At 42.3% G+C, this 14939-nt stretch overlaps 1 protein-coding gene across 1 annotated transcript in view; it reads right to left on the reverse strand.

Moving 5' to 3' along the window:
- Positions 1-360: 360 nt before the first annotated feature.
- The window catches only part of LOC119735939 (AT-rich interactive domain-containing protein 2-like), a 35051-nt gene continuing 20472 nt past the window's right edge, over positions 361-14939 (reverse strand). Inside the window, exons 11-18 of the mRNA XM_038209896.1 lie at positions 14005-14202; positions 12990-13086; positions 12178-12312; positions 7505-11884; positions 6563-6701; positions 5318-5497; positions 4575-4666; positions 361-4391 (exon numbers count right to left, since the gene is read on the reverse strand). Coding sequence (XP_038065824.1) covers positions 4250-4391; positions 4575-4666; positions 5318-5497; positions 6563-6701; positions 7505-11884; positions 12178-12312; positions 12990-13086; positions 14005-14202 — 5363 coding nt within the window. The 3' untranslated portion in view covers positions 361-4249. The remainder of the gene's footprint in view (positions 4392-4574; positions 4667-5317; positions 5498-6562; positions 6702-7504; positions 11885-12177; positions 12313-12989; positions 13087-14004; positions 14203-14939) is intronic.

Raw genomic sequence — 14939 nt, forward strand, 5'->3', positions numbered from 1 at the left:
ATATATTTCCACAAAATGTGGACTAACTCACTTTTGATAAACTGGGGCAGTTATGGCAGTATTTGAAGAAAGTAAAGTTTTTTTCCCAACGATGGTCGGCCGACCATCGTTGAAAATTGATAAATAAATTCCACTTTTCTTGAAAATGACAGCACACCAGGTGCCATGATTTCACAGGATGCTTGAGACTACTATTCACTTACAGTCAAGTAAGGTATTTCATAATAATTTGGTAGGTTCGTTTTTTGATGTTTGCAAATGTTGTATATTACCTTTAAGTTGATAAATTGAAATTGATTCAAAATATTCAACAGCCGAATAAAAATAATGAAATAAAAAAAATAACAGGGTAACAAAATCTACCGTTGTAAACCAAGCAGAGAATAAGTTTATTCAAAGAAAAAGAAAACCAGTGCACATATTTCTAATCATTTCTCTTAATATAACTTTCATTAATAAATTCCTTTTCCACGCAGCAGAAAAATTGGAAAGAACACTACACACAAACAAACGAAAAAAGTTCATTATCTGTAATCAACAATTATTACATCATTAAATATTCTCCGTCTTCTCAAGCTGACTCTTTTTTTTCCTTGGTAATCGTCCACATAAAAATATGAAATATAAACGTTAAACAGGCATGTATGCTGGAATCTTTTGTTTTTCTCATCCAGAAAATTACTAGCAAAACGTTTTCACGGAAAGAGCGTTGAGATCATAAGGAATCGTTGTGTTTAGGGGGAGGTAGCCCCCAAAACGCAACGGGCCACTTCACACCTCTTTCTCGCATACAGTCACGATAAACCAACGTTTATGTTCTTATGTACAATGTACAGATTCGTTTTTAAAAAACTCTGACAAAACTCCTTCCAACATAGACACATCCCTTATGCTTAACTTCGGGCAGATTTATGGATCTTTTTCTTTTCATGATCTGGATCACAGGTTGACATAACTCCTAAAAGTTATTTTTCTTCCTCGCGGTTCCAATTTCTTAATGTTACCTCATGCAAAACACATTTCCTGGATTTGAAAGGCAATCAACACTGTCTTTGCAGCAACTCCAACTGCTTCTTCCCTTCTACCAAAGCAGGCATGCATCTGTGGCCACACCCTCCAACAACTCGCAATTACCACCAAAGAAAAAAGTACACATGCAATCATAATTTACTTCTAAGATCCAAGTCAACAGGCGTCCACTTTCATGCAATCCATAAACTCGATCAAAAGTCTTGGGGTTTTCGTAAACTTATTTTTTGACAGCAGCAAATCGTATTTCCAATACATAGCTGTAGTGTTGGCTGGACATAACACTCATGTACATTATACTCTTATTACACTATTACATTACTCTTATAACAATAATTTAACTATACACTATATAAAACATAATACAACAGTCCTGAGATTTTTGTTGGTTTTTTGCTATCAAATCACAAGTACTGTGGACGAATCGTCTCCCTTTTTCTCTTTACGTGTACCTTAAGTTCTGAAATTTTCTGGGTAGATTGTATAAAAAATAGAGTGTGGCAATGCTATGACAATTAACGCAGGGGTTTTGAGCAATTTTCCTGTAAAATTGAATGCAAACTGTAAACTGTAAACATTAGGACTAAGTCATTCTCATTAAATTTCATTAAATAATTGAATAAGTGATGTCTCCTCTGACTGTAACATGCACCCTCTGTTGACTGGCATTAGTCCTGGCAGTCAAGTCCATCCCAAGTCAATCAAAAAGCAATCAAGAGTCAAACCACAAGTCAAGATGCAAGTACGGCAACAGGTAGCAAAAAGTTCAAACGAACAGCTCATTACTCAGCTTGACACTAGATAACTTGCGACTGACTTGTGACAACTTCAGTCGACTACAACTCCTCCTGGTAGTTTGACTACCTGGGAAAGAGGGCGCATGAGTTTTTCTCACAATGGAAACCTTGACGTCGACTGAAACCTTCGGTCCACTGCAGCAACATTTGAAAAAAGATACTTAGTTGTGACTGTGACTAGGAAGTATGGAATACAAGAGAGCTGTTCAGGTAAGTTACTTGATAGGAAGCACTTTTGATGTTCTAACGTTACACTTCTAAATTTGGAATTAAAGCAGAGAGTCACTTGTCAGATGTGCGTGAAATGGTATAGGGGAACTTTGTGCTTCTCTTACTGTATTTATCTTTTTTTTCACAAACAAGGAATATTTTCTCATGAGACTGCGAAACAGCAAAACGGTTTGATAGTTTGGTTCAGAATGAAACTCAGCATTTCATTTAGAAAATAATCTATTCCAATCTTATAGTACAAGTATACACAGTAGAGAGATACAAAAACGGATACCTATTTACAACCACTTATAAACGAAAACACGTCTCTTCTACAATTTTGCTATAGCGGGTGTCACCATGAAGGCAACCGAATTACCGTTTTGGTCCGGAAAAGGCCACGAAAGGGTGATGAGCATATACACCTCACTATAAAAGAGGGTTTCAAGATTAGCACTAATCTGAAACAAGGCAAAGAGACAAAGAACTGATGGAACTCGTCGACTGCTCCCCCCTTCCTAACAAAAAGAAAAATGAACAACTACACTGACTGCAATGACGGCTGTAGAGTCTCAAAAAGAAGCTTTGCATGTCTTGCACATGACTGCAAAGAACAGAGTTTTAAAATTGTCTATATGGAATTAGTACAGGCTGCTGAACATGTAGTCCGTTTTTTCATGGAACCTTCAATTTCTTGCATTTTGTGATCGACAGTAAAGAGCAAATCGAGACAAAACTGAAATTGTTCTCTGAACTTGTCACCAACGGTTAAGAAAAAGACAAGCTTTTGATTTTTTGTTCTTTTTTTTGAAGACCTTTATAATACAGAGATGTTTGTGCAAGTAATGTATTTAGTGTGAATGTAATTTCCTGCTTTGGCGTATTTTTTTTCTTCTCTTGTTTGGAGATCGTTAAAATGAAAAAGTATCTGCCACAAAAATGTTCCCCATAACCTATCGCGACAAGGTCGGAAGATAACGCTAGTTTGACGCGACCCAGAAAGATCTGTTTGGGAGGTATTGCAATAGAAGGTAAACAAAGAAATAAAAAAATAACTAATACATGGAAAAAGAAAACTATTCCAGAAACCGAGATGAACAGTCACTTCAACAGAAAGCTCCATTCCGACAAAAAAAGTATATTTGTCATGTTAAATTGCATAGGGGTATTAGACAAAAACAACCAAACTATCAACAAATTTTCACAAAGGCAATGTCCTGGATCACTCTGTCAAGTTCACATTTGTTTGCATCACTTTCTGTACTTGAAAGATTAAAAATACGGTGACCACAAGGCTTGTCCGATGAAAAAAACCAATAATTAAACAGTGCAATTTTAAAGGTGTGTGCATTGATTTAAAGTAAAAAAAAGAAAAAAAGAAGGGAATTGACTGTTTCTAACTTTCCAACTTTGCTGCTGAATCTGCTCTTCCAAAAAAAACAGAGATAAGTTTCCCATCAGCCTCTTCTACAAATATTAAATCATTCCAATGTCGCGTCAGGCACACAATGAAACAGAAAACATCGGTTGGCTAAATATTCCAATACCCTGACATAACTGGCAAATCTGCATTTATAGTTGGATGATTACGGAAACCAACAGGTGTCTCTTTCCCCCTCCCCCCCCCCCCAGTTTGTCTGCTTACATTAAGTGGCAACAGAATCATTAGTCAATGAGGACATTTGGTATCAGTTTTTTTTCCCAGCACACATCTTCACAAAGGGATCTGGAACGAGGCAAAGGCTGGTGCCTGTAACACTTATTTCAAACTCTCTGCTGAAGTCTTCTGGGAACCAAAATGCGATGGCAGCACCTCTCTCAAGAAAAAATAAAAGGAAAGATTATCCACCACAGGAACCATATTGATATTTTTCTGATGCGCATTGTTGCTTCGTCATTTGCCAGCTACTTCTTAAATTTGACTTTCAGCCTCATCCAACCAAGAATACTAACAGAAACCTCCCATAAATTTCCTTGTCCACAAGACTCTAAAGACCGATCCATTCTTTCTGTAAACCAATGCTGTGAAGGTTTTGTTTCACTGATAAAAGCTGTTCGATTTGACGGATCTCAAGCTGTCATCAGACAACAATGGTGCATAGGTCACAAAAGGTGCCCCCTCAGTTACTTAACATTCAAAAGAGAAAGCATTTGCTGTAAACGGAATTTTACAGGAAGGTCGACAGACGGGGGTTTGGCTCCAGGGACATGGGTCAAGAGTCATCTTCATCGTCCGAGGACAACGCCAGATGCCTGGTGTCATTCAGCTCGCCCACACATTTGGCCAGAGTGGAAGAAGCCTCGAAGTTACTGATGGCCAATCTGGCAAGATGGATCTCGTGTCTGCGCAGTGAACTACAAGGACAAGGAGGAGAGAGAAAGAAAACGGTTATTCGCCTGCTTGCTGTCTTCAGGCAATTTGCCATCACTTTAAGAACTAGCTTGGATCAAGCGTAGGGTCTTTAACACCATCTGTTAAATTGTTATCAAACAACTGATGAATAATTTTATTTACCGGCATTGTTTGGATTTACATACCTCCTTGCATCAGCTGAGTATGTGGCCAAGTTCTTCAAGACTAGTGCAGCAGTGATACGGATACTCTTGGTCACGGGTCCTTCACTTTCTCCCTGTGGTAAGGAGGAGGCGTAATTGCTTAATTTTATACAGTTTCCTTCAGATTCCACCGGGCTATTCATGGCTTGGGGACTTATGGACGTGATGGTCTTGATGTTGAAAAGTTTCCGTACAGAGTACGGAAACTTTTCAACGGAAAAAGAAGTGTCATGGCCTAGTGGTTAAGAGCACCAAACTCATGCTCTGGTGTTTCAGAGGCAACAGTGACGTGGGTTCGAGCCCGGGCCCGGACACTTGTGCCCTTAAGCAAGGCACTTAACCAGCATTGCTTCGTCCTTTGGATGGGGTGTTAAGCCGGAAGTCCCGTGTGTTGAATAAGGCCTAACGCACGTAAAAGAACCCAGTAACACTTATCGCTAAGTGAAGGGGTTTGCTCCGGTGTTTCTGGCCCCCTAGTTATACTCCCTTGTGGAAGTCCTTAGGAGAAGAACCAACCAAGTACCAAGTATATGTTTCACTGGGTTCCCAGGCGGAAAGAATTTTGGAGGATTCTGGATGGTTCCTAGAAAGATATCTGATTGACTTAGGATTTAAATACATTAACTTTTAAAGCTGCTTCCAAACTCAATACAAAATATGCAGTTGAAACCCTTCAAAATTTGCATTTCCAATAAAAAGATGAAGGAAGGAAGTTGGTAACATACCAGGAGATCCTTGAGAGATGGAGAGTGAAGACTCCTACGGATGGCATGGTAGGCAGTGTGAGCGTTGTACAGGATTGGGGTAGGGAGCTGTGGTGTGGAACCGGCAGTCGTCGTCGGTGTGGAAGCCTGCTGGCGTTTCTCGGCCGCTGCCCGCAGCGCCTGATCTGTGCAGTGCTTCTCCTGTGGAGCAAAATACATCGCATTGGGAAGACAATAATCAAAAACTGTGCTTAAGACACTAATAAAGTAAATTGAACCCTACCACAACTGCAATATCTAAATTTAAGCATTGAAAAGTTTTTGTTTCTCTCAATGAGGCTTCCAGTGAAGAAGTAAAATAAGCAATAAAAACAAACAAAGCTACACATGCTTTGAGCAAATGATGTGAACGACTCGTTCAAATTATATAAATCGGACTTGCCACCTAAAAAAAATTAAAGACAACACAACACTGGGGCAGCCTTGGGGTTTTAATTTTAGAACCCGCCCCTAATAAAGGATTTTCATTACAAGGAGAGATACAATGTACAAAATCAGAGAACATGACGAGGCATGAATACAGCATATATACACATACACATATATACACATACACAAAGTTTGCACAAACACATGTATCAAACAACAAATAAGAGCAAGGTTTTACACATTGTTTTGTAGATATAGGATTAGGTCTGGTTTGCATCATGTATTATAAGAGGACAGTAATATTATTTCGGACTCGGGTTTTGTTTTCCTTGTTCGTTTCTGCTTTGGGAGTTTGGAATTGTGAAGTAATGTTAGTCCAGTGTGATCGTCGCTCATTTTACCCACTATTTTTTTATTTATTGAATTGGTAAGACGTCTGCACTAGAAAGCAGGAGGCCGTGGGTTAGAGTCCCACCCTAGTGATATTTTCCAACTTTCACTTGGGAGGTAACACACTGAGTATACAGTGTTAGGCAAAACCTAATTTGATTAATTTGATGAATTGTGTGTGTTAGGGAACTTCACTTTTGCAAATTGCAATCAGCATGGCCACTGAACCTGCTCATGCTGCTGCCTCCGAGAGTGTCCTTGACATCTTGGATCAGGATTTTTTTTCAGCATGGAACATTGTTTTAATATATATAGTGATACGTATCGTATCTTTTGGCATGTATCATGATATGTATCGTATCGTGACCCAGGTGTATCGTTTCAGCCCTAGGGAGGATGGCTTTCAAAAACCCTACCAACATCACAGAGGAAGATCTTATTACTCACCGACATGTGACTGACACAAGACCACCGTTGCCGCTGGATGTTGTCACAGTTCTCCCACTCACACATGCCTCGGTAGGCTGGGCCCATGACGTGAACAGTGCTGGCGTGGACGTGCAAGGATTTCCTTGTTTTGAAATTCCTTTGTGACAAAAAACAAGATTTTTGACCACGTAAAATGATTTGCAAAGTGAGTTGCAAAGGTAATCCCAGATATTCTCAGAATATCTTGCGCGAGAGCGAAACTACGATTGGACGTCAAACATTTACCAATCATAGTACTGTATTTGTTTGAACTTTGAGTATATTTTATGACTCAGAATCCATTGTGCTTGGTAATTTTTCTCAGAGCAGCTTGCGTCTAATTTCACCACCTGCCTTGCCATAACACTACACAACAAAGTTCTAAAACTTTCAAATTATGGTACTAAAACTCAGTCTTTTTTCTTTCAGACAAAAAGGACTTGCAAATTATTACAAAAACTGAACTGAACATGGTCCATCAGCGCAAAATACATTTAAGAGACAACATCACATAACATCATTGGAAAATAATGAACTCCATTTTCAATTTACTTCATACCATATAGGCCAAAGTTGTCGGCTTGCAACGGACTCTCAAAAAATTGAAGAATACATGTAGGTCAAACACTCTCCTTGGGTAACGGTTATTTATTTCTAAATGAAAACCTCAAGGTTGAACCTAGAAACACTTGTCAAGAGTCAGTCTAAACTGTACCATTTAAAAAAGTCAATACTTTCCCGTTTCCTAGTGGTGTTGGAAAAATACGTACGCTTTATCAAAAAAAAAACCAAAATTGTCATGTGGGCAGGACAATCAACATATTATTGTTGCAATGATGCCAATAATCCCAATAAATCTCAAGCAAGGTTGAGCTTGATATAAACAGTCACAAGATATGAGCATCAGTTATGAACACATACCTTTTGCATCCCCTCCAGTCACAAATGCAAATCTCTGCCTCTGCTGGCTGTTGCTGCACCGGCACTTGATGCTGCGCCTGCTGTTGCTGTGACGACTGATGGTGATGATGGTGATGATGCTTGGACTTGTCACTGGATGAGGAAGAGGATTTCTTGTGATGTGAGCTGCCTGATGATGAGGAAGACCGCCTCCTCTTCTTACTAGAGCTGGACTCTCTGGAGCTGTGCCTTGACCTCTTCCCTGACGACTTTTTGGAGCTGGATTTGGAGCTGGAACTTTTCTCCGACTTGATTTCTGACGAGGGTGTTGGCTTTGAGGGCGGCGGGGGCGTTGCCACTCGGGAGTTTATGCTGGGTGCGTTCGCCGAGGTGCTTGAAGGTGCTTGTGTTTGGGTTTGGGGGACCTGCCCTTGCACAACTGGGACACTCATCACTAGTGTGGAGTTCTCAGAGTTTGTTTCACTGCTTGTCGATGATTCTGTGTTCAGAGGAGCACTAGATTGGTTACTTGTGTCACCGGCTTGTTGTTGAGGCTTTGGTAATGCGGGGCAGACTACACCTTCCATGGGATCCTCCTGAGATACGCTATCAGTGGTTTCTCCAGTGCCTTCAGCACCACAGAGACTGGGATTACTGTTGTTGTTTGTATTGCTCTCCAACGTTGGTGCAGCCAGGTCAGACATGGGCATGTCTGCCGGCAGATGTTCTCGGATGTCCCGACAGAAGGCAACCTGACTGGACATTTTATTAGAGTCTGCATTACCAACAGCGAGAGCAATTATAGCACCGGTGCCATCATGCATAAACCCTGTTCGCTCATTCAAGACAATGCCGCTGTCTGACTCGGAGTCTCTGTCTTTTTTGGAATCCATGTGGTCCATTAGTTCTTCATGACTGGTTTTACTGTCCCCTTGATCCGCAGGTGAGTTCACGTCATCCTTGCCGAGGTCTTTTCTAGACTCTCCATCCAGGTTTTGTGAATCCGTTGCATTCACTACGGTGTCCGCTTTGTCACTTTTCTCAGGAATGTCACCATTCACGATGTGATTTATGCAGGGTTTCTCTGAAGGCTCAGTATCTGCATCCGGGTCCATACTTAACCTGCAAGTTCTTTCTTTGGATGTAAACTCCTCACTTTTTCGTCGAATTCTGGGGCTTTTGAGGACTTTGTCCAAGTCCTTTCCTGAGTTTTCCAAAAGGAATTCTGCCCGTTGGATCAAGGCATCATGCTGCGTTTTGTCTAGATCCTCTCCATTTCCAAACCCGTTCAATAGGCTTTGCTTGAGTGAAGCCTCCTCTAGTTTGGATTTGAGTCTTTGGATTTCGTTTGTTTCAGGAATTTCATTACTTTCATTAGTAGCTGACCCATTACAAGTGGGCTTAGCATTCCCTTGATAATCTCCACACTCTTTTACACTGTTTGTCTCCGTTTGTGTCTTTGGTTCCAATGATTCAGAATTATTGCAAGGTTTCGAGTTTTCGATTAAATCTTCAGACTTTTCCGATGACTGATTGCTGTTGTCTTCAGCAAATGAAGTGTTCTCCATCAAGTTGATGGGGGCTTCTTTCTCTTGAACTTTCAAAACGTCTTTCCCATGCTCCGCCTTTGAGCATATGATTGGGGGACTTCTACTGCCAGATTTCGACTTTTTCTTTTTGGACGATTTCTTTGACTTGTGTGATTTTGACTTGGACTTTTTCTCAGATTTATGCTGAGGAGACGGGGATGGGGACATTGGGTATAACTTGGAGGTCGAATTCGGACTTGAGGAAGAGCTGCAGCTTAAAGCTGGACTCTGTACTGGGCTTGGACTCGTACACACTGGGGGAATGAAGTGCATCACTGGTTGCAGAGGAGCCGGATGGCCTACTTGAGTGAATGGTGGATTCACTGCGTAAGGCTGTGGCATACACTGCTGTGCCATTGGTCCCTGGATGTTGACTAGCCCATACCCTGGTGCTGTCCCGCTGCTTGGATTCTGAGGGACGACCCACTGAACTGCGCTCTGCATATTTGGATTCACAACCTGTGGTTGAGGCAACTGATTGGGTTGGGGAGGGTGAACTGACGAGCCAGACTGCAGGAGTTGCTTAATCAAGGGAGAGTCTATGTGTGCAGATGTGATCTGCTGTCCTTGGCTCTGTATCCGAGCTGCAACATGGCCAATGGACTGGCTCTGAGAACAGACTGTCGTTGAAGGCTGGGTTGATGGATGGGCTGCTACACCCACTGCAAAACTTTGCTGTACTTGAGGTGCACTGGAAATAGTTGAAACTGCAAATGACTGTTGAGGCAAGGTCCCTTGAATGCTGGTGAGAATGTACTGCTGTTGGGGCTGCTGCTGTTGCTGCTGCTGCTGCTGTTGGACCATGTGCTGATGGATAATCTGCTGTGGCTGGGCAACAGAATATGACTGCTGCTGTGGCTGTTGTTGCTGTTGCTGATGGAGATGTCCGCTCAATTTCGGTTGAATTGGAATATACGCTCCGGAACCGCTCGTTGTTGGCTGTGATGTGCCTGAAGAACCTCCTTGCCCTGTCTGGCCAGGATTGGTTGGCGTGACTTGCCCAAGAACAGTCGGCACACTACGTTGAACATTCTGTACCACGGCATATGCAGAATACATCTTGCCCCCATTTGTAGCAGCACTGCTGCCAACAATAACCTGCTGAGTGGCAGGGACAGTCTTGGGTAAGATAGGAGGCATTCCTTGAGCGTCAGATTGCTTGATCTGGAAGCCTGTCTGCACAGGAAGTGCATTGGTCTGTACGGGAAGAGCACCAATCTTTATTCCATGTGTCCCAGACAGAACTCCTTGTTGCACAATCTGCATGTTTGGCTGACCCTTTAAACCATTCGTTGCAACAATACTTGGTCCGTTGATGTTCACAATACCCTGTGCGTTGGGTTGGCCTACTTGGGGCTGTGCCTGAATCCATTGCTGTACCCCAACCTGAGTTGTTGGTATTTGCATCTGGATGCTCTGCTGAGGTCCCTGTGTGACAATCTGCTGCTGGTGCCCGATGACGTTCCCCTGGGAATGGTTCATTCCCTGTGGATTAATCTGGATTCCCTGGGCACTTATCTGAATTCCCTGGGAGTTCACGGGAATGCCACTGGCATGCTGCAGCTGTTGTTGTGTTATGAACACCTGCTGATTGGGAATGTTTACAACCTGCTGGCTGCTTGTTACCGCAGCATTGCCGGCTGCTTGAGTTGCATTGGTATCTGTGGAAACTTCCCTTGGCTTGGCCTGCAATGAGGTCTGTTGCTGTGCATTACTTGTTTCAGGGTTGAACACTGCAGGTGCCGCCTTGGCTTGCAGTAATGGAATAGAATTGGCTGGAAAGTTATCTGATCCTTCTTGTGGGAATGCAACGGACACTTGGTTCGTGTCTAGTGGCAGCTGAGCATGGATGTTGGGAATCTTTTCTATCTTAACCTCCCCTTCTTGTAGCACCTCATTTGGGATAGTATCCGAGGAATTAGGCAGTTTGGGACAGCTTGCAGGCAAGGGGGGTGTGGGGCTTGTGGAATTTGCGACACTAGAGGTAGGAGTAGTGGCTTTGGCTCCACTGCCTGCTGGACTACGAGGTCTGTAAGGCGGTGGCGCCCTACCAGGGGAGGCAGGACTCCGACCTGGGCTCTTGCTAGGATCATTATTAGCAATCGCCTGGCTGTGCTGTGGTAAGGGATTTTGAAGAAAAGCACTTGGGATACCAGCCTGGTTGACAAGACTTCCTTGAGGGGACAGCATATCAGAGTCATCAACAGAGTTTGCCTTTGGCTGTGCACTTTGAACAGCAAGTGTTGAACAGTTTGAAGGTACTGAATGTGTAGTTTGGACCTGTTGCTGTGCCCCATGTACACTTCCTGTAGCTTGAACTACTTGCTGCGGATGAGTTCTTTGATTACTAGGAGTCGATCCAACGGAGGTTGGATGACCGACTTGTCCCTGTGTGACAGGGTTTTGCTGTCGCAGTCCGTGCCCTAGGATCAACTGCTGGAGTTGGGAAGTGCTTCCCGTGTTGCCACTGGGAGGACCCGGAATCATTCCGGCACGGTACATTTGAGGGGGCATCAGGTTGGTACCTACACTGCTCATCCCCTGGGTGAACAGCCGTTGCTGAGGGCTGGTGGACGAGGAAGATCCAGGGGAAGGGGACAGCCTCTGAGCCATCCGCTGCATGATGCTGGAGGCCAGGTTGGACTGGGGCCCTCCAAGCTGGGGTTGGTAGTTGGGCGAAGGCTTGGGGAGTTGCTGGTAGAGCAGCCAGTTGAAGGGCAGTGGTAGAACGCGCTTGTGGATACCAGTGATATAGACTTGAGCACCACTCTCTGAATCCACGCGCTGAAATCCTGCCGCTGGAAACACCATCCTGTGAAAAGGTATACAAAATACCATTACAACTCTTGACAACTTACATGATGAGTATTAGTGGTTGCAACAATACCTCAAAGATTTTCACAGTATAGACGATATATGTGAGGCTCAAACATAAATGGAATTTTCAAAATGTTTAATTTTTCAAAGCAATTATCTTCCTTTAATTGGCTTGTTTGGCAAATTCTGGGAACCAGTATTCAACAAATATTTATCCCCCAAACCGGCAAAACCCAATCCCTAACGCAGTAAGAGCATCAACTGATCGGGAAAATTATGTCCACCTACTTGATGCACGTTGCAAAATTTGTGGAGGTGACCATGTTGACCCTGGAGGCTTTACTACACGCAGACAGGTAGTCACTGTAGAGATCCAGTCTTGACACTGAGGCGTCATTGTCAGCCTCATAGAATGAATGCAACCTGTTGGGACCGGAATAGACCAAGTTTTTGTTCACAGTTTGCAGGCTGAAGATTTTAACCCTTGAAGAAGTATGTCATGATGTGAAGGACCACCAAACCTGATGGGTAAATTAGCTTGGCCCACCACACGCACGGTGCCAGTAACATGGCACGGTTCGGCACACCGGTACTGTTTGCCATTGTCTGCGTACTCAATGACTGCATGTACATGACTTGACTGTGCATTCATTTTGAGAAAGTAATATCAGCCCTAAATACCGCATTGTTACGAAAGGAAATTCACCCATTTAATGGGTAATGTTTCAATATTTTTGCTAGCGCAAATAAAAAAGCATGGCGCTAAAATACGGTGCACAACTACGATAGGAAAATGTTTTGGGAGCTAGTATTTGTTCCCGTCATCATGGGTTACGGGGTCACATGAAAATCGGACACGTATGAAAATCGGACTCTTTTTCCCTTTTATTGGTTAAACCCTCCCACATGACAGGTCTCTCTCCTAATTATCTATGCATGAGCATGCGCAATAACACCGATGAGTCCGTATTTCATAAAACCTAAATTCATGCTACACAGGGAGCAAATTTCGAGAATGTAATTTAGCCACCTGCCCCCATTAATATCAAGCCCTTGTGTTTGAGTCTGACCACTTTCAGTATCTTATCGAGTACACTCACCATTGACAAGTAAATTTCTCATTCTCAGCGTCTCGGTTGACGGGTTGAGCAGGAGCTGGGGGAGGTGTTGGGGTGGACTGCTGCTGCTGCATAGGTCCTGAAACATAAACGGAAGTGTTTATTCCAATGGATACTCACCTCATTTGCGGAAAGAAAAAGAACAAATGAGTATCACAAGTAGTGTATATACACATGCAAAAGAATTAAATAGTGCCTTTGAAAATCTGTAGGTTTTGCATGTAGGTTTCTTAACCGACACATCATCAGCTGTTAAACTGTTATTAACAGGTGCATCACATATCTTCTGAGAGAAGATATCTGTACCAAGTAAATGACAGAATTGCAACATAATTACATACCAACATTAATATTTTTGAACTGACATGATCAATCAAAATTATATGTATACATGAAATTAAAAAGGAAATAACCCTTTTCCATGTTTCTGACCTCTTCAATGAAAATTAACCCTGACACTTGCCCGATCTTGAAAATGAGAAATGTACAGCCAAGCAACTATTATTTTCACATGGGAGCGAAGCCCATGTGCCATTTGGTTCATGTACATGATACTTAAAAAACATTTTTTTCTCTGCTTTGCTTAGTCATTATTTTACATATTGTACCGGGTCTCACTCTTAAACCTATTGTCCTGTCTTAGTCCGTGTGTAGTTAGTTGTTTAAGTTTTGTCCTGTCCCAGGGAAAGGTGCAAAAGCAGTGCTTCACCTTTTTCCTTTATGTTGACATTTAATATTTACACTTAATTACATACTGTCTGTGAAGAATGTTTTGTTTATACATATATTTATACTGTTTTCTGTCTGAATTGTTACCGAGGATGTCAATGTGAAAATAAATTTCGAATTGATTTGATTTGAAAAAAAGAAAAAGAAAAAAAAAAAAAGATCTTAGAAGACAGAGGATTCACAGACGTTCCCGGCAAAAAATACCTGGAGAATTTTGATTAAACAAGGTTGTTGGGGATGAATATGATCTCTATGAATATGAACTTACTCATGGAAGGAGGAGGTGTGGCGGCAGTCCCAGCATTTTGGGGTGGTGGCGGCGTGGCCTGTGACATGGGCTGGTACCTGGCCATGGTCACGATGGGATGGTGGATGCCATCGGGAGCGTGGTCAACAATCTTGATGCCTACAAAGGCCTCGGCACCAAGAGACTGTGCATCTAATGTCACAAGGCACACTAAGACATCTGAAAGGGGGAAAACAAAGAAAACCAAACTCGTCAGTTCATCAGAAAAGGCAGCATGCTTATGACTGATCTACAGGCTGAAACCAAAAGGCGTCCCGTCCACTCCACGCATGTGGGCAGTATTACACGTGGGCCTCTTCAATGCTGCACTGCACATTTCAGCCATGCGTGTCGTACTTTTGTTCACACATGTCGGACAGGTGATTGGTCAAAACAGATGTGATTGGTCAAAACAGATGTGATTGGTCAAAACAGATGTGATTGGTCAAAACAGATGTAATTGGTCAAAACAGATGTGATTGGTCCAAACATCATGGGCGGAGCTTAATGGATCGGTCTCTTTCATTGGGCAACAAACCAATTCAAACTGCAAGGCAAATTTAAGTACTAAGCAATAAATCAGCTGAGAAGAAGTTAACAGTCCTGCCAACCTTTTGGATCGAAAAATTGTACTCTGAATCTCAAGAAGTTGTATTTTTCTTAAAAAACTGTATTTTTCAAAAATATGCATAGACGGGTTATACGAATAAATTAATAATCTTAATTAAAGTTATAAAAAAAATGACCAGAGGTCTCCCTTCGGGTGGTAAACCCAATAAACAATTTGCATGAATAAGGATATTGATCATATACCTTATTCATAAACGAACTGCTTTAAAAACTATTCAATGCAAGTCTACCTAAACATAAACTAAAGACTAGACTTCCTCATGTTTGAAATAAATAAACCTATAACG

This window comes from Patiria miniata, unplaced genomic scaffold (genome assembly GCF_015706575.1).
Source record: "Patiria miniata isolate m_02_andy unplaced genomic scaffold, ASM1570657v1 HiC_scaffold_29, whole genome shotgun sequence".
Lineage (NCBI taxonomy): Eukaryota > Metazoa > Echinodermata > Asteroidea > Valvatida > Asterinidae > Patiria > Patiria miniata.